The following is a 20,442-nucleotide window of genomic DNA, read 5'->3' as shown; positions in this document are numbered from 1 at the left end:
TTGTGTTTTATATTTTTCATTTTGTCATTATTAACACTTTAGTATACCAGGTTCATTCACTCCCTATTTTAGTTGAGATGAGTTAGTGTTTCTAAGGAGTGTTTCATAATCTCTTGTCCCAAACTAGGCTGGTTTGGGAATCCAGTGAGAGAGTGACTGAAAACTGAAATTCAAGTCCTGAACATCCTTCCAGAACACAGCCTATCACCCTGTGAAGATAACACACAAATTATCTCAGAGGACCTCCACCTGTGGCAGTGAAAATCATGTGAGAGTCATAGTTCAAAAGAAAAAAGTGCTGGGCACCGTGGCTCATGCCTGTAATCTCAGCACTTTGGGGAGGCCAAAGTGGGAGGATCACTTGAGCCCAGGTGTTTGAGACCAGTCTGGGCAACATAGGGAGACCCCGTCTGTACAAAAAAATTGGCCAGGCGTGGTGGCTCACTCCTGTAATCCCAGCACTTTGGGAGGCCGAGGTGGACGGATCACCTGAGGTCAGGAGTTCGAGATCAGCCTGGCCAACATGGCGAAACCCCGTCTCTACTAAAAATGCAAAAATTAGCCAGATGTGGTGGCACACACCTGTAATCCCAGCTACTCGGGAGGCCGAGTCAGGAGAATCGCTTGAACCCGGGAGACTGAGGTTGCAGTGAGCCGAGATCATGCCACTGTACTCCAGCCTGGGAGACAGAGCAAAGCTCTGTCAAAAAAAAAAAAAAAAAAAAAAAAAGCCGGGCCTGGTGGCACATGCCTGTCGCCCCAGCTACTCGGGAGGCTGAGGTGGGAGGATCACATGAGCCTGGGAGGTCCAGGCTGCAGGGGGCTGTGATCCTGCCCCTGCTCTGCAGCCTGGGCTATACAGCGAGACAAAAAAAAAAAAAGAAAAAAGTTAGTGGTAACAGGATAAACTACATAACCATATATTATTCCTTCACATTCATGAAGCAGGTCAATTTGAAGCTTGAGGACGACTTCCATTCCTCTAGGTGAATCTACCAAGAAATGCCTTGGTAGAACTAAGAGTGCCAATGGTATCAGCAAGGCCAGTCTGGTTCCCTGTGATTCATGGTAATTCTCACTATGACTTTGACATGGTGTTCCTACACAGTGCCTATCAACACTTATAGAAACACTGTGTAAGCGTTTGTTACATTTACTTTTCCTTTTGTCATTAGGTCTTTTGTTACAGAGGCCACTCTGCTCTCCACAATCACACACTTACACAGCTCCGCCTTGCCAAGCAGTGTAGGCCCTCACAGGTTTTGGGTAACTATCCTTGCATCATTCTCCACACCTTGTCCCCGGTGTTGAACTGAAGCATCTCCTTCCACATTCCCTGCCTGTTAGTTAGTCAGGCCACTGCCCACATTGTCACAAACATTACATTAACAGGAAAACTGGCCCGTGCCATATTCCATTATGAGAGGTTATTTTTAATTCGATTAAATTCCAATGTTTATTCAGAAAACCTGGTAGAGATTGAATTGCTATATGTACTTTCTTAGTTTTCTTCTTCATATCATATTTTGACCATTTATCTTCTACACCTGGCTGACCTGCATGTTCCTTGTAGTGTAACTTCTACTTGGTGTTTGCGCTTTGCTTCTTTTCAAATTTAAATTGTGAGATACATTTTCAAACCTATCTAAGAAATAGCCCTGATATTGAAATGGCTTCTGTGGAATAGGTTTGACAGATGTAAGTCTTTGATTCTTTGGCTTTGGTTTTTGTGCCTGTTGCAGTTTTACACACATTCATTCAGAGGAAGACATTACCATCAATGTGTTGTTTCTTTTTTCAAATTCCAGTATGTTTTTAAAGACCCATATTTCACTAAGCAGTGTACTTGTTGAAACTGATGTGAGTGACTTTATGTTTCCACACGTGATAGAGCATCAGATACTGGAGTTTGCCAGAGGTAGAATGGTTGGATTCAGAAATGTTTAGCTGACTCATTGCAGGAAGTTACACTGTAAAAAAGTGAATCAAGGCAGGGAAGACAGATTTAAGTACCATGCAGCTCAAAATGACAATTACATTGTCATTTTCATTGTGAATACTTTTAGGTTCTATATTGGCTGTGATCTTTGTACTAACTGGTATCATGGAGAATGTGTTGGCATCACAGAAAAGGAGGCTAAGAAAATGGATGTGTACATCTGTAATGATTGTAAACGGGCACAAGAGGGCAGCAGTGAGGAATTGTACTGTATCTGCAGAACACCTTATGATGAGTCACAGTGAGTTCTGATAAGAGCATCATATTTAATAATTTAGGAAGCCAAATTGCTCTGACTGGTTACTTATTTATTTTAAAATAAAAAGCAGATTTTTTCCTACATTTACTATACACTTACATTACAAATTCCTTTTCATTTTTCTCTTTTTCCCTTTTTACCTACCCTTCAGAATTTATCTTGCTTCATAGTGAATGTTTGAGACACATTGGGGAAAATGTGGTTTAATGGTAGATTTGATTCTTCAATATGTAACATAGAAATTAATGAGATTAAAATAGCCTGACTTGTTTGGACTTTATCAGTGTTTGAAATGGTGCTTTTTTGTAGGTTAGAAAAACACTAATTTGGGTACAAGCTCTGAGACTCTTATTAGCTTATAGGATTTTGAACACCCATATGGTACAGTACTAGTTGAAAGATTTTTGGCTTTGTTTTCAGCTTTAAAATCAATTGAATGTTTCATATTTATCTTTAAATTGGTTCTCCAGTATTACACAGTGTTCTTATAAATTTTTTTACTGCTTGTTCTTAACATTAAAAATACTAAATTAATGAACAGAATGTCAATCTTGAAAGTATTAAAACCATAATACTAAAACTATTTTATATCCCAGGGTTTAGCAAATTTTCAGGTGCATGCTTTATTACAAGTAACATCATCCTATCTGTTTTGAACTCACATTTCCATTTCGGATCTTGCAGATTTTATATTGGCTGTGATCGGTGTCAGAATTGGTACCATGGGCGCTGCGTTGGCATCTTGCAAAGTGAGGCAGAGCTCATTGATGAGTATGTCTGTCCACAGTGCCAGTCAACAGAGGATGCCATGACAGTGCTCACGCCACTAACAGAGAAGGATTATGAGGGGTTGAAGAGGGTGCTCCGTTCCTTACAGGTGAGACCCCTCTGTGTGCAGCATTTCAAAATGAAATCAGCCAGCCTAATTTTGGAAGCATTTCTAAGATTTCAAGTTTCCAATCTTAGAGTGATTATTTACTGACTCCCAGCTAGTCTAGTGAAGTGCCTGACAAACTTCAGTCCTTCATGTACCAGTGCCATGAGCTTTACCATATCCCCACACCACCTCAGCTTATCTCACACTCACAAGAGTGTTAACCTGACTCACTTCTTTATACATTTTATTTTTAAAGAAACTTCCTCTCACCCCCATGGATTGAGAAGCAGTATAATTAGATTATAGTTATTCTTGGCCGGGTGTGGTGTCTCACGCCTGTAATCCCAGCACTTTGGGAGGCCAAGGCAGGCGGATCACAGAGGTCAGGAGATCACAAGGTCAGGAGATCGAGACCATCCTGGCTAACATGGTGAAACCCCGTCTCTACTAAAAATACAAAAAAATTAGCCGGGCGTGGTGGCGGGCGCCTGTAGTCCCAGCTACTCAGAGAGGCTGAGGCAGGAGAATGGCGTGAACCCGGGAGGCGGGGCTTGCAGTGAGCCGAGATTGCGCCACTGCACTCCAGCCTGGGTGACAGCGAGACTCCGTCTCAAAAAAATAAATAAATAAAATAAAAAATTAAAAATCAGCTGGATGCGGTGGTGTGCACCTGTAATCCCAGCTACTAAGGAGGCTGAGGCAGGAGAATCACTTGAACCCGGGAGGCAGAGGTTGCAGTGAGCCAAGATCGAGCCATGGCACTCCAGCCCAGGTGACAGAACAAAAAGAATAACAGGATAGGGAGGGTTTGCAGGATTATCAAGTGATACAGATGTACTGAAGACATAGAAAGCCAATGTGGTTGCTCACACCTATAATCCCAACACTTTGGGAGGCCAGGGCAGGAGGATCACTTGAGTCGACGAGTTAGAGACTAACCTGGGCAACAAAGTGAGACCCCACCTCTACAGAACATTAAAAAAAAATTAGCTGCACATGTTGGCATGCACCTGTAATCCCAGCTACTCGGGAAGCTGAGGTAAGAGGATCACTTGAGCACAGGAGGCTACAGTGAGCTATGATCACGCCACTTGACTCCAGCCTGAATGACAGAACGAGACCCTGTCTCAAAAAAGTGGGGGGAAATAAAAGGATATAATGCACTGGATTGAAACTTTCTCCTGTTATCATAATCACAAGAATTGAAGTAACTAAAAAGAGAATCATATTCTCGATGTGTGGTTGAATGTTATTTAACATCACATCTCTGCCACCTCATCATTAACCAGCTGTGGTAATGACTCCACACTTTGAACCCATCCCACCTGTTTACAGAAGCGATTGCAATGCCAGCATCACTCAGTGACAGCTCATCATGCAGGGCCCAGGATACTGATTTTGTGACTTCTAAGCTTGTGCTCCACCCCCCACACAAAGTCTTTTGACCAGCCTTTGAGTACCATTATTGTAGAGGAAGCTCATCTTAGGTGACTTATTATTAGAGCAGAAATCACCTAATATAAAGTATTCCATGTATCAAATTTAAAACTCACTTTTGGGTTCATTGATGTAGTAACTCAACCAGGAAACTTAAATGGAATTAGTGTTTTCACTGACAATAATGATGCTACTTTTTCATTATAGGCCCATAAGATGGCCTGGCCTTTCCTTGAACCAGTAGACCCTAATGATGCACCAGATTATTATGGTGTTATTAAGGAACCTATGGGTAAGTACATGAGTTGAATATGAACTTTTTCAGAAGTCTCAGTGGATGTTTTATTATCCATAAAATTAATATCTTAGAATATTTTTAGCAAGGCTGGTGGGGGTATAAATTGGTATGGTCACTTTGGAGGGTAAATTGTTAGTATCTATTAAAGTTTAATTGTGGCCGGGTGCGGTGGCTCACGCCTGTAATCCTAGCACTTTGGGAGGCCGAGACGGGCAGATCATGAGGTCAGGAGATCAAGACTATCCTGGCCAACATGGTGAAACCCTGTCTCTACTAAAAATACAAAAATTAGCTGGGCATGATGGCGCGTGCCTGTATTCCCAGCTACTCAGAAGGCTGAGGCAGGAGAATTGCTTGAACCAGGGAGGCAGAGGTTGCAGTGAATGGAGATCGCGCCACTGCACTCTAGCCTGGCAAGAAAATGAGACTCTGTCTCAAAAAAATAAATTAATTAATTAATTAATTAAAGTTTAATTGTGCATACTCTTTTTTTTTTTTTTTTTTAATGAGATGATGTCTTGCTCTGTCGCCAGGCTGGAGTGTACTGGCGCGATCTCACATCACTACAACTTCCGCCTCCCAGGTTCAAGTGATTCTCCTCCCTCAGCCTCCCGAGTAGCTGGGACTACAGGCACGCACCACCATACCCGGCTAATTTTTATATTTTTTGTAGAGACAGGGTTCCACCATGTTGGCCAGGATGGTCCCGATCTCCTGACCTCGTGATCCGCCCACCTCGGCCTTCCAAAGTGCTGGGATTACAAGCATGAGCCACCACACCCGGCCAATTGTGCATACTCTTGAACCCAGCAGTTTCATTTCTTAGGATTTACATGTGCACAAGTATGTTCATTGTGGCAGTGTTTATAATTACAAAAACATTGGAAATGGCGAGGTGGCTCACGCTGGAATCCCAGCACTTCCGGAGGCCAAGGTAGATGGATCACCTGAGGTCAGGAGTTCGAGACCAGCCTGGCCAACATGGCGAAATACGTCTCTACAAAAATAGAAAAATTAGCCAGTTGTGGTGGCAGGCATTTGTAATCTCAGCTGCTAAGGAGGCTGAGGCACAAGAATCACTTGAACCCGGGAGGCAGAGGTTGCAGTGAGCTGAGATCACGCCACTGCATTCCAGCCTGGACGACAGAGCGAGACTCCCTCAAAAAAAAAAAAAAAAAAAAAGATTGGAAATCAAATAAGTAGCCATCAATAGAGGAGTAGCTATATCAAATGGTGTCTGAATGGAGTATTATGCAGCTTTATAAAAGAATGAGTGAAATTAATGAATGGATTGGGGTCTGTTTGATCCTCTCATCCTTCTCCATTCACTCCTTCTTCTTTTTCTGAAGGAGAGTAAATTTTATGAACTAGAGAGAATACCCTCATTTCCCAGAAAAAAAATGGTAATAGGAGCCACAAGTAATCGTATCAACATGAATGGCTGCAAATCATTTTATTAAAAAATAATTTATCTGCAAAAGAAATTAGAAAAGTTAAAACATAGCTAAAAGCTTCCAAAGGATCACTTACCGCTAATGAAAGAATTATGTTCCAAAAGCCATCTAAGCATTTTTTTAAATGAGAAGAGTTTGTGTTTCATGGCAGCGTGAAAGAGGGGGAAACATGAAGGGGAAATAAATGAAAACTATCTCTGAAAAACAAACATAATGAAGTAGTTATTACCTCTGTTCTCCTGATGTTGAAAATGGAGTTTATCGCTGGGCGCGGTGGCTCACGCTTGTAATCCCAGCACTTTGGGAGGCCGAGGCGGGCGGATCACGAGGTCAGGAGATCAAGACCACGGTGAAACCCCGTCTCTACTAAAAATACAAAAAATTAGCCGGGCGTGGTGGCGGGTGCCTGTAGTCCCAGCTACTCGGAGAGGCTGAGGCAGGAGAATGGCGTGAACCCGGGAGGCGGAGGTTGCAGTGAGCCGAGATTGCGCCACTGCACTCCAGCCTGGGGGACAGAGCGAGACTCCGTCTCAAAAAAAAAAAAAAAAAAAAAAAAAAAAAGAAAATGGAGTTTATCATTGTACATATTTCAAATTTGGGTAGTCGCCTTTGAGAAAGTACCTGGGATGTTTATTAAAATAATAAGTTAATTATGCTCGTAATAGAAGTAATAATACAAGTTAATGGTAGAAAATTCATAAAATAAGGTCAGGCGCGGTGGCTCACGCCTGTAATCCCAGCACTTTGGGAGGCCGAGGTGGGTGGATCATGAGTTCAGGAGATCTAGACCATCCTGGCTAACACGGTGAAACCCTGTCTCTACTAAAAATACAAAAAATTAGCCGGACGTGGTGGCGGGCACCTGTAGTCCCAGCTACTCAGGAAGCTGAGGCAGGAGAATGACATGAACCCGGGAGGCGGAGCTTGCAGTGAGCCGAGATTGTGCCACTGTACTCCAGCCTGGGTGACAGAGCGAGACACGTCTCAAAAAAAAAAGAAAGAAAATTTAGAAAATAAATACTATACAAAATTAGCCCAGCATGGTGGCACACGCCTGTAATCCTAGCTGCTTGGGAGGCTGAGGTAGGAGAATTGCTTGAACCTGGAAGGCAGAGGTTGCATTGAGCCGAGGTCGTGCCATTGCACTCCAACCTGGGCAACAAAAGCGAAATTCCATCTCAAAAAAATTAAAAATAAAATAAAGAAGATAGGCCAGGCACAGTGGCTCATGCCTGTAACCCCAGCACTTTCACAGGCCGAGACAAGCAGATGGCTTGAGCCCCGGAGTTCAAGACCAGCCTGGACAACATGGCAAAACCCTGTCTCTCTCCCAAAATTTTTTTTTTAATCAGCTGGGGCCAGACGCAATGGCTCATGAATGTATATAAGGCCAGGTACAGTGGCTCATGCCTGTAATCCCAGCACTTCGGGAGGCTGAGGCGGGCAGATTGCTTGAGCTCAGGAGTTCAAGACCAGCCTGGCCAACATGGTGAAACCTCATCTCTACTACAAAAAAAATACAAAAATTAGCTGGGTGTGGTGGCGGGTGCCTGTACCTAGCTACTAAGGAGGCTGAGGCACAAAAATCACTTGAACCTGGGAGGCAGAGGTTGCTGTGAGACAAGATTGCGCCACTGCACTCCAGCCTGGGCAACAGAGAAAAACTCTGTCTCAAAAAAAAAAAAAAAGAGATAGCTGTTACTTTTGGTGTGTTCTTGTATGCATGGGTGTTAAAATTCATATCATACAGTGAATACATTTTCCTATGTAAATCTTCTTCAAGAACCCATGATTTTAATGGGTTTTTATGGTCCATTAGTTGACTATACCTTAGCTTATTTAACCAAAATTATTTTCTTGAAGACCTGGTTTTCCTGTTTGTTTTTGTTTTTTTTAATACCAAGATAAGCCCCAAATGATGGTTCACCCAGCACTTTGGCCAAGGCAGGTGGATAGCTTGAGCCCAGGATTTTAATACCATCCTGGGCAACATAGTGAGATCCTGTCTTTACAAAAAAAAACAAAAAATGCTCAGGAGGCTGAGGCAGGAGAATTACTTGAACCCAGGAGGCAGAGGTTGTGGTGAGCCAAGATCGCACCATTGCACTCCAGCCTGCGGAACAAGAGCGAAACTCCTTGTCAAATAAATAAAAACAAAAAATGGCCAGGCGCGGTGGCTCACGCCTGTAATCACAGCACTTTGGGAGGCCGAGGCGGGCAGATCACCTGAGGTTGGGAGTTCAAGACCAGCCTGACCAACATGGCGAAACCCTGTCTTTACTAAAAATACAAAATTAACCCGGTGTGGTGGCACATGCCTGTAATCCCAGCTCCTTAGGAGGCTGAGACAGGAGAATTGCTTGAACCTGGGAGGTGGAGGTTGCGGTGAGCTGAGATCATGCCATTGCACTCCAGCCTGGGCAGCAAGAGTGAAACTCTGTCTCAAAAAAAAAAAAAAAAGATTTTTAGCCAGGCATGGTGCCTCATGCCTGTGGTCCCAGCCTGAGAGACTGAGGCAGGAGGATCGCTTCAGCTGGGTGGTGGAGGCTGCAGCGAGCCATAATCGCACTGCTGTACTCCAGCCTAGGCAACAAGCGAGACCTTGTCCCACAAACATAATAATAAAATACATATATACATACATACTAAGTTAAACATAATCTCCTATATCTCCTAAGTAGGTACATAAAGATAATAATGTAGTTCTCTAAAACGTATTGTTGGGAAAAGTGAAAGTTACAGAGCAGTACCCAGATTTTAAGCAGTAAACATTTATTTTCTAAGAGTACCTAAATGTGTTTAGAAATGCATAGAAAATGTCTGAAACAATATAGACTAAATTGAAAAGAGTAATTTTCTTTGAGGATATAAGGGAACCAACAAAATCGGCAACTTTTATTTTCTTAAATAGAAATAGGTTTAAATGAATTATGTTTGGTAATGTATTTTGTAAACTTAATACTTTTTCACATCAGCTGTTATAGACCTACATCATTTTTAATTATATGAAATTAAAATTAACAGCCCCCATCAATAGTTTTTTTATTGTGTGTAGTTTTTGCTAGTATAAACAACATGCCACTGGACATCTTTGTTTATACATCTGCCTGTACTTGTTTGTTCTAAGAAAACAGTCTCCAGGTGAAAGGGTCTAAGTACATTTTAGGCTTTGCTATTGTTGTTCTGCCCAGGCTGGAGTGCAGTGGTGCCATCACCAGCTGACTGCATCCTCGTCCTCCCAGGCTCAGGTGATTCTCCCACCTCAGCCTTCTGAGTAGCGGAGATGTAGTATACGTTTTTTGTTTGTTTTTTGAGACGGACCACCCAGGCTGGAGTGCAGTGGCACTATCTCGGTTCACTGCAAACTCTGCCTCCCGGGTTCAAGCGATTCTCCTGCCTCAGCCTTCTGAGTATCTGGGATTACAGGCATGCGCCACCACACCCAGCTAATTTTTGTATTTTTGGTAGAATCAGGGTTTCACCATGTTGGCCAGGCTGATCTCGAACTCCTGACCTCAAGGGATCCACCCACCTTGCCCTCCCAAAGTGCTGGGATTATAGGCATGAGCCACTGCACCTGGTCTGTTTTAGGCTTTTTTAAAAAAAAACAATGTCCAGGCCAGGCAGGATGGCTCATCACTGTGACACCTCCACACTTCAGCCTGGGCTACAGAGCGAGACACTGTGTTAAAAAAAAAAAACAAAAAAAACCGAGTTATTTTTAAATTACACTTTAGGGCCGGGCACGGTGGCTCATGCCTGTAATCCCAGCCCTTTGGGAGGCTGAGGCAGGCGGATCACGAGTTCAAGAGTTCAAGACCAGTCTGGCCAACATGGTAAAACACTGTCTCTACTAAAAATACCAAAATTAGTTGGGCATGGTGGTGCGTGCTTGTAATCCTAGCTACTCAAGAAGCTGAGTCAGGAGAATTGCTTGAATCCAAGAGGCAGAGGTTGCAGTGAGCCAAAATCGTTGCATTGCAGTGATCCGAGATTGTGCCACTGCACTTCAGCGTGGGCAGTAGAGCGAGACTCCATCTCAAAAAAAAAAAAGAAAAGAAAAAAATTACATGTTAGCAAATTGAACCAGCTTCCACTAATAGTGTATATCTATAGCATTCTGTTTGCACTATTGGAAAACACTGAGTATTATCACTCTTTTGAGGGGTATATTTTTTGTCTTTGAGAATATTTATTTCAAAAGTAGTGTGTTTTATGGTGTACAAATGTAGGTGGACAGAGATGTAAAATGTAATATTTACCACTACTCCTATAGTGTCCCCTATAGTTAACCTCTGTTAATAGGCCAGTGTTACCATTTTTTATTTCTGCTAATTTGGCAAAGAAAGTGCTTTTATGTAAGAGTTTCCTATTCACATATTTCTTCTATTTTTCTCTCGAGATATTTATATTGTTATCAGTATTATTTAAGGGCTTTTATTTTAGTATTTTATTTTTTTTTGAGAAGGAATCTCACTCTGTCACCCAGGCTGGAGTGCAGTGTCGTGATCTTGAATCACTGCAACCTCTGCCGCCTCTTCCACCAATTCTTCCACCTCAGCCTCCCGAGTAGCTGGGATTACAGGCGCCCGCCACCACACCCAGCTAATTTCTGTATTTTTAGTAGAGACTGGGTTTCACCATGTTGGTTGACCAGGCTGGTCTCGAACTCTTGACCTCAGGTAATCCGCCCGCCTCTGCCTCCCAAAGTGCTGGGATTACAGATGTGAGCCACTGTGTCTGGCTATTTAGGGGCTATTTATATACTAAAAACAAGTAAAAGTTTTATAGTTTTTGTGGCATATGGTACTTTTTAACATTTTTTGGAGTCATATCTATTAATCATTATAAATTCAGCCTTTGGTGTCATGCTTGGAGTCTTTTTCCTCCTCCATGATATATACTCACCTATGTGTTCTCCTAGGACTTTAAGGGATACCTAATTAACTTGGAACCATACAATGTCCAAGCATTATTCACATACTTTATTAAAGTGAAAATTAAGTCAAGCAGTAAGTAACCAGAACATAATATAAGTATGAACCAAGAATGTCCTAGTGCGATGTGTGTGCTCGTTCCTGAACACCTTACATGCACCTACAGCATCAATGTGCCAAGTCTTGGAATCAAGCTGTGTGTGTTTTCACAGTTCTTCACATTTACACATTTTTTTTCTTTAATGACATAAACTGGAGCTTTCAAAGAGTAGTGTGTTTGTGTGTGTGTGTGTGTACTAAAATATATATATATATAAGGCCAGGCACAGTGGCTCACGCCTGTAATCCCAGCACTTGGGAGGCCGAGGCGGGCGGATCATGAGGTCAGGAGATCGAGCCCATCCTGGCTGACACGGTGAAACCCCGTCTCTACTAAAAATACAAAAAATTAGCCGGGCGTGGTGGCGGGCGCCTGTAGTCCCAGCTACTAGGAGAGGCTGAGGCAGGAGAATGGTCTGAACCCGGGAGGCGGAGCTTGCAGTGAGCTGAGATCCTGCCACTGCACTCTAGCCTGGGCAACAGAGCGAGACTCTGTCTCAAGAAAAAAATAAAATAAAATGTATATATAACAAAATTTGCCATTTTAATCATTTTAATAAACCCACAATTATCTTGGCATATAATGAGGCAGAATTTTTTTTTTCCAGATATGTAGGCAGTTGCCCCAAACCCTTTTTTTGTTTTGTTTTTTGAGACATTATCTCGCTCTGTTGCACAGGCAGTGGTGAGTGCAGTGGTGCGATCTTGGCTCACTGCAGCCTCCATCTCCTGGGTTCAAGGGATTCTCCCCTCAGCCTCCCTAGTAGCTGGGATTAAAGACATGCGCCGCCTGGCGCGGTGGCTCATGCTTGTAATCCCAGCACTTTGGGAGGCTGAGGCGGGCGGATCACGAGGTCAGGAGATCGAGACCACAATGAAACCCCATCTCTACTAAAAAATACAAAAAATTAGCCGGGCGTGGTGGCGGGCGCCTGTAGTCCCAGCTACTCGGAGAGGCTGAGGCAGGAGAATGGCGTGAACCCGGGAGGCGGAGCTTGCAGTGAGCCGAGATTGCGGCACTGCACTCCAGCCTGGGCGACAGAGCGTGACTCCGTCTCAAAAAAAAAAAAAAAAGACATGCGCCACCATGCCCAGCTTATTTTTGCATTTTTAGTAGAGACAGGGTTTCGCTGTGTTGGCCAGGGTGGTCTCGTAACTCCTGACCTCGGATGATACGCCCACCCCGGCCGCAACCTCATTTATGAACGAACTCCTTTCCCTACTAACTTGAAGGGACATCCTTAACATATGTGAAATTCTTATACTAGATACAGTTAAATCTCTTCCTGTTTTGAACTTGTCTCCATTAGTGTTTGTGTTGTTCTGCATGCTGCCACACTTTTCATTATCACAGCTTTAGAATATTTTTTAATGTCTGACAGATAAGATTATCTCTCATTACTTTTCAGATGTTTCTTAGGTATTCTAGTACTTTTATTTATTGGATGAACTTTCAAATCACTTTCAAATTCTAAAATATTCACTAAGCTTTAGTGTGAAATGTGTTGTCTGTCTACCCTAGATTGATTGGAGATTACTGGCCTTTCTTCACTCTCTCCGATATTTATGTCAAATTGTATACAGAATTTTATTTCAAACACAACGTTCTCCTAGGATCAATGTTGTTTCAGGTAGATTTATTTCAGTCAGTACATTCCAAAGCAGTTGCCTCCTCTACAGCAAAAAATCAAACTTGTTTTCCTGTGCTCTCACGCTATGGTCAACATGGGAGAAATCTGTTCCGGCCTCGGGTCACCAAGAAGTGGGTGGAGATTTCTCCCCATGAGCAACCAATCCAGCATCAGGCCCCAACTGGGTGTCTTCTAATTCAATTCAATTCAATTCTGACACTATCTACCTGAAGATAGGGTCAGTTGCCACAGGTTTGGGACTCAGTCCCCAAGATTACCCCCTCTTCAGATGCCGGTCGCCAGCCCCAGGTGGTTTTACCTGCACGTCTGACCGTCTGGCTATAAATCAGGTTCTCACAAGCCTCTCCTAAGGTTCAGTAATTTGCAGGAGCACCTCACAGAACTCAGGGAAACACCTGCTTAGGCTTACCGGTTTCTCAAGGACACTGCAAAGGATTCCGATGAACACCAGGTGGAGAAGATGCACAGGGCAATGCTGTGGGGAGGGGCGTGGAGTCTCCATGCCCTCTCTGGGCACACCACCTGCCAGTCACCTTCACATGTTCAGCTGTATCAGGAAGCTCTCCGAACCCAGTCCTTTTGGGTTTTTAGGAAAGCTTCATTACGTAGGCATGAGTGATTACGTCATTGGCCATTGGTGATCAGCTTAACCTTTAGCCCCTCTCCCCTTCCGGAGGTTGGGGGATGGGACTGAAAGTCCCAACCCTCTAATCCTGACTAGGTCTTTCCGGTGACCAGCCCCCATCCTGAAGCTATCTAGGGAATTCCAGCCACTAGTCATTAACATATAAAAGAAACTGTTATCACTGCGGAGATTCCAACCGTGTTAGGAGCTAAGTGTTAGGAAATGGGGACGAAGACCAAATATATATTTCACAATATCACACCCATCTATCACCATAATGATTTTCTCCTTTCTACATATTGCCTGTACTATTACATACTAATATTTGTATCAGCTGATATTTTTCCCTTACATTTAAGTGGACACTTACCATTGCAGTCATGAATGGCAAGACAGTATCACTTTGTCACAAATATAAGGTAACAATAAAAATGAATAAAGAAAGCAAAATGATGTTATTAAAGTCTAATACAAGGACCATAAAGCCACTAGTACAGAGATTTTGTTCTTAATTCTGGATTCCCACCTTTGTACATACACTAAATTGTTTGCGTGTGAAAATGTATTATACTTAGATATGCATAGATCATGTTGGTGTGTTTCCTTGATCTCAAACCATTTGAATGAAGAACTCTTCTATGCAGTTACCTGAAAGTAAAAGAACCTTCTTAACAGCAACCAGGATTTATATTTTAGAACCTCAATCAGAAACAAAATTGGAAAAGTACTCTTTTGTTCTTCATGAATTGCAAAATAACCTCCAGAGTGAACCAGCCTGGTTCCAGGACTGCTTGCACAGTAAACATACATACTTGTTAGGACTTTGGAGAATATTCACATTGGAAGAACCTTAAAGGTCTGAAAATGTTTTTACATTTTGTGTTTTTAAGACCTTGCCACCATGGAAGAAAGAGTACAAAGACGATATTATGAAAAGCTGACGGAATTTGTGGCTGATATGACCAAAATTTTTGATAACTGTCGTTACTACAATCCAAGTGACTCCCCGTTTTACCAGTGTGCAGAAGTTCTTGAATCATTCTTTGTACAGAAATTGAAAGGCTTCAAAGCTAGCAGGTGAGCAAATGGGTTCAGTGTTCTGAATTAATTCAGCTCTTCATACTCTTTATACTATTCTGTCTAACGATTCAACCAGTGCACTTTATGGTAAATTTAACCTTAAATATCTTAAAAAAAAAAAAATCAATACTCCAGGGTTATGATCTGCTGCCAAGAAGTGGACAAATTGCTGGGTTTGTTGTTGATCTACTTAGTCTTTTTTTAAAATTCAAAAAGTGGCCGGGCACAGTGGCTCACGCCTGTGATCCCAACACTTTGGAAGGCCAAGGCAGGTGGATCACCTGAGGTCAGGAGTTCGAGACCAGCCTGGCCAACATGGGGAAACCCCGTCTCTACCAAAAATACAAAAATTAGCCAGGTGTGGTGACGCACACATGTAATCTCAGCTACTTGGGTGGCTGAGGCACGAGAATCACTTGAACTCGGGAGGCGGAGGTTGTGGTGAGCCAAGATCACACCACTGCATTCCAGCCTGGGTGACAATGAGACTCTCACGGGGTGGTGGGGTGGGGGGGGTGTGTGGGGGAGTGGGGGGGTGGAAATCCCAGACTTGTCAACATAATGAGACCGTGTCTCTACAAAAATTTCAAAAATTACCTGGGCATAGTGGCATGCACCTGTAGTCCTAGCTACTCAGGAGGCTGTGACAGGAAGATCACTTGTGCCCAGGAGTTCAAGGCTGCCGTGAGCTGTGATTACACCACTGCTCTCCAGCCTGAGTGACAGAGTGAGACCCTGTCTCAAAAAAAAAAAAAAAAAAAAGACAAGAATAAAAGAAAAATTTCCTGAACTGCTGATAGTCACAGGACTTTAAATTCTAGCAGAATAAATTCCTTCACTCAGCAGATGACTTTTGAGAACCTAATGTGTGCCTGATACCGGGAATTTAGCAGTGAATAAATTAAGGCCCCTGCACTCTATGAGGGGTGGGTGGAGCAAGGGGGACAGTTGATAAACATCATAAACCAGGTAGACAAATGGAAAAAGACTCACCTGTACATACATCACTATAAAATTTCCAAATGCTAAGAATAAAAGAAACTCTTAGATAAAACTTACAGTCTATAAAACAATAATTAGATTGGTGTCAGATTTTTCTGCTATGACATTTAGTGCTAGAAGATTATGGATAAATCTAAAAGTTTAAGAAAAAATGATTGTCAGCCTGGAAGTCTGTGCAGCCAAACAGTCAAGTTTAGAGGCAGAATAAATACATTTTCAGTCATGTGAGGACTCAGGGCATCCCTTCTTGGCAGGCATTTTTTAAAAGTGTGTGCTCTTGGCCAGGCACGGTGGCTCACGCCTGTAATCCCAGCACTTTGGGAGGCCAAGGTGGGTGGATCACTTGAGGTCAGCAGTTCAAGACCATCCTGACCAACATGGCGAAACCCCATCTCTGCTTAGAATACAAAAAGTAGGCGGGCATAATGGTACATGCCTGTAGTTTGAGCTACACAGGAGGCTGAGGCATGAGAATCGCTTGAACCCGGAAGGCACAGGCTGCAGTGAGCTGAGATTGTGCCACTGCATTCCAGCCTCGGTGTCAGAGTGAGACTCCATCTCAGAAGAAAAAAAAATGTGTGCTATCAAAAATAAGGAAACAAATTTTTTCCTTTTTAATAATGTGTCTTCCTGTAATCCCAGCACTTTGGGAGGCCGAGGCAGGCAGATCACGAGGTCAGGAGATCGAGACCATCCTGGCTAACACGGTGAAACCCGTGGGCGACAAAGCAAGACTCTGTCTCAAAAAAAAAAAAAAAAAAGCCGGGCGCAGTGGCTCACGCCTGTAAACCCAGCACTTTGGGAGGCCGAGGCGGGCTGATTACGAGGTCAGGAGATCGAGACCGACCTGGTTTCTCCATGTTGGCGAGGCTGGTCTCAAACTCCCGACCTCAGGTGATCCACCTGCCTTGGCCTCCCAAAGTGCTGGGATTACAGGCATGAGCCACCGCACCCGGCCATGATGTATCTTTTTATTTAGGGACAGGTTCTTGCTATGACCCAAGCTAGTCTTGAACTCTTGAGCTCAGGTGATCCTCCCACCAGCCTTGGCCTTCCAAAGTGCTGGGATTACAGCCATGAACCTCTGTGCTGGGCCAGAAATTTTTTTTTTTTTTTTTTTTTTTGAGACAGAGTCTCACTCTGTTGCCCAGGCTGGAGTTCAGTGGCACAATCTCGGCTCACTGCAACCTCTGCCTCCTGGGTTCAAGCAATTCTTCTGCCTCAGCCTCCCAAGTAGCTGGGATTACAGGCACCCACCACCATGCCCAGCTAATTTTTGTATTTTTAGTAGAGACGGGTTTCACCATGTGGGCCAAGCTGGTCTCAAACTGCAGACCTCGTGATCCGCCTGCCTCGGCCTCCCAAAGTGCTGGGATTACAGATGGGAGCCACCGTGCCCGGCCAGAAATTTTTGTTTATTTGAGTTCAGAAAGCAAGAGATTCAGGAAAGCAATGAGAATTACTCTGACCCAGGATGACATTTATACAGCAGGCTGTAAAATAGCAGGCTGTAAAATGTCAGCAGTCCAAATCCTAGCAGGAGAATGGAGCACTCCCCAGAGGCTCAGTAGAGCAAGAAAATGACTCATACATTAGATAATTTGTTTAAGACAGAAAAACATAAGGCTATGATTAAGCCAAAGAATGTCAGGGATAAAAATGAAAGGCAATTAGAAACGCCACTAAAAACAGAAAGTTGTGTAAGTGTGCCCTGTTAGCTGGGCACGGTGGCTCATGCCTGTAATCCTAACACATTGAGAGGCTGAGGCAGGAGGATGCTTGAGCCCAGGAATTCTAGACCAGCCTGGGCAACATGACGAAACCCCATCTTTACAAAACACAAAAATTAGCCAGGCATGGTGATGCGCACCTGTGGTCCCAGCTACAGAGGCTGAGGTGGGAGGATTGAGCCCATGAGGTAGACGCTGCAGTGAGCCATCTTTATGCCACTGCACTCCAGCCTGGACGACACAACAAAACCCTGTCTCAAAAAATAAAAATAAAAAAAAAAAGCCCTATTAGCAAAGGACTAGGAGCTACAGAGAAAAATATTTACATTTCCGTAGTAACATAAATGACACTGGGCCGGGCACAGTGGCTCACACCTGTAATCCCAACACTTTGGAAGGCCAAGGCGCATGGATCATCGGAGGTCAGGAGTCGAGACCAGCCTGGCCAACATGATAAAACCCCATCTCTACCAAAAATACAAAAATTAGCCAGGTGTGGTGGCACATGCCTGTAATCCCAGCTACTCAGGAGGCTGAGACAGAATCACTTGAACCTGGGAGATGGAGGTTGCAGTGCCATTGCACTCCAGCCTGGGCCACAAGAGCAAAACTCCGTCTCAAAGATAATAAAAATAATGACATTGATTTTCAACTTTTAGAATCACCCTATAGACAAAGCATAGAATGATATAATTTTTAAATTGTAGAGAAATAAAACTTGGACTCAAAAAGGGAGGTGAGAAAATGGTTAAGTGAGCTTGGTTCTCCTTGCCATAGCAGGGCTTAAACAAAAGTTGATAATACAAGAAATAGCAGTATAACAAATTACCCTGGCCGGGCGTGGTAGCTCATGCCTGTAATCCCAGCACTTTGGAAGGCCGAGGCAGGCGGATCACCAAAGGTCAGGAGTTCAAGACCAGCCTGGCCAACATGGTGAAACCCTGTCTACGCTAAAATAAAAAAATTAGCTAGGTGTGGTGGTGCACGCTTGTAAGTCTCAGCTACTCGGGAGGCTGAGACAGGAGAATCACTTGAAACTGGGAGGTGGAGGTTGCAGATCACACCACTACACTCCAGCCTGGGCAACAAGAGTGAGACTCCATCTCAAAAAAAAATGAACAAACAAACAAAAAAACCTACCCAGGCTGGGTGTGGTGGCTTATGCCTGTAATCTTAACACTTTGGGAGGCTGAGGTGGGTGAATCACTTGAGGTCAGGGGTTCAAGACCAGCCTGGCCAACATGGTAAAACCTCGTCTCTAGTAAAAATAGAAAAATTAGCTGGGCCTGGGGGCAGGCACCTGTAATCCCAGCTACTGGGGAGGCTGAGGCAGGAGAATCATTTGAACCCGGGAGGAGGAGGTTGCAGTGAGCTGAGATCCCGCCACTGCACTCCAGCCTGGGCAACATTGAGACTCCATCTCAAAAAGAAAAAGAAATCTACCCAGAGAACTGAAAAGTCAAAGGGATTGATCATAGGGAGCCTGGATTTCAGATGGAGTTAAGGTAGGACAGAGGAGCACAACTTCTCATTATAAGCTCGTCTGTTCTTTTTGATTTGTACATCGTGGTTATTCCTCTGGTTCCGTTTCTAAAATTGCTTTTTTAAATTGGAAAGGCCTTTGGTGGTAACTGTGAGGTAGAAGCCAAGGGGTGTGAATCCTACCCTGCTGCCAGCTTGCCGGCAGAGCCCAGAGGATGACTGCTGGCAACTGCTGACGAAGGAGAGGAAATTGCCTGGAGGTCCTGGGGCCTGTAGGCAAGACAAAGGGAATTTGGTAAAGGAGAGATGGAGGCCTAGGCTGGGCCTGCACAGTGAAGGGGCCACTTAGGATGTCTTCTTGCCACGTGGTGATTTTATGTAGCTTTTTAATATACTCAAGTTGACATAATTTTCATTAAAGCACATGGGAGCTGAATTGAGAAGTTTGCTCAATTCTGCTTAAATAAACAAATTAGGCTGTATGCAGTGGTGCACGCCTGTGATACCAACACTTTGAGAAGCCAAAGCAGGCAGTTCGCTTGAGCCCAGGAGTTTGAGACCAGCCTGGGCAACATGGGGAAACCGCATCTTTACAGAAAATACAAAAAATTAGCTGGGCATGGTGGCATGTGCCTGTAGTCCCAGCTACCCAGAAGGCTGAGGTAGGAGGATCACCTGAGCCCTGGAGGTTGAGGCTGCAGTGAGCTGTGATTGTGCCACTGCACTCCAGACTGGGCTGCAGAGTGAGACCTTGTCTAAAAACAAAACAAAATTACAATGTAAAGAATTGTATAAGGGCAACCTGCTATTGCCTTTTTAGGGAATTTCTGTTGCTTTCCAGATTTAAGGCAGAATGAAACATAACTAGCCAGTTATTGAAACTTGATTTATTTATGGATTTCCAGAATTTCTTTTGCCATATTTTCCCATTTTAATTTATGATCTACATCATTGTTTGCACATTGTTTTCATTACTGCACTTTGTTATAATTCATCATTTATACCATCCATATTCTTTCTTTTCTTACAGATTGTGATATCTTTAGTCTGAATTTTTAACTGGAATCAGAACTGGATGTTGGGGTCACTCTTTGTTTTATTGTACCTCGTGATTACCTAATTCAAAATTGCCCCCCAAAAAGTCAGATTAGTTAATACAATTTTTTAATGTTAAAGATGTATCGTGGTAAAAAATTTATTCTAGCAGCCATGTTGAACAGTGTATTTAAAAATTGTAAACTCTTGGAATACTGTATTTATCTGCTATTGCGATATGAAGTCCTTTGACTTAGTCCTGGTAACTGTACAGTAATTTGCTTTACTAATGAAAGTTGTGAATAAAACTGTGAAACTAGAAGGGAGACTTTCTGGACTTTAATAGAAAAATGTGATTTTAAGATTGCTTTTTCTTTTGTTTTAGCATAATTATTCCCTTTATATTCCCCTCATCAATGTAAATAAACACACACACACACACACACACACACACACACCTTTCACCACAATGGTAA

General features: G+C 43.3%; 1 protein-coding gene across 10 annotated transcripts in view; it reads left to right on the top strand.

The window, feature by feature from the left end:
• BPTF (bromodomain PHD finger transcription factor) overlaps positions 1-20,442 on the top strand; it is a 158,799-nt gene that overhangs the window by 135,924 nt on the left and 2,433 nt on the right. For 5 of the 10 annotated variants that reach the window (XM_030827051.1, XM_030827056.1, XM_030827052.1 and 2 more), the window contains 4 exons: positions 2,067-2,240; positions 2,943-3,135; positions 4,780-4,864; positions 14,528-14,714. In XM_030827051.1, the coding sequence (XP_030682911.1) occupies positions 2,067-2,240; positions 2,943-3,135; positions 4,780-4,864; positions 14,528-14,714 (639 nt within the window). Of the gene's footprint in view, positions 1-127; positions 275-2,066; positions 2,241-2,942; positions 3,136-4,779; positions 4,865-14,527; positions 14,715-20,442 lie in introns of those variants that run through there. The other 5 variants (XM_030827057.1, XM_030827053.1, XM_030827059.1 and 2 more) reach the window with 2 other exon arrangements.

This window comes from Nomascus leucogenys, chromosome 14, assembly GCF_006542625.1.
Source record: "Nomascus leucogenys isolate Asia chromosome 14, Asia_NLE_v1, whole genome shotgun sequence".
Lineage (NCBI taxonomy): Eukaryota > Metazoa > Chordata > Mammalia > Primates > Hylobatidae > Nomascus > Nomascus leucogenys.
This window is presented reverse-complemented; position numbering and strand designations above follow the sequence as displayed.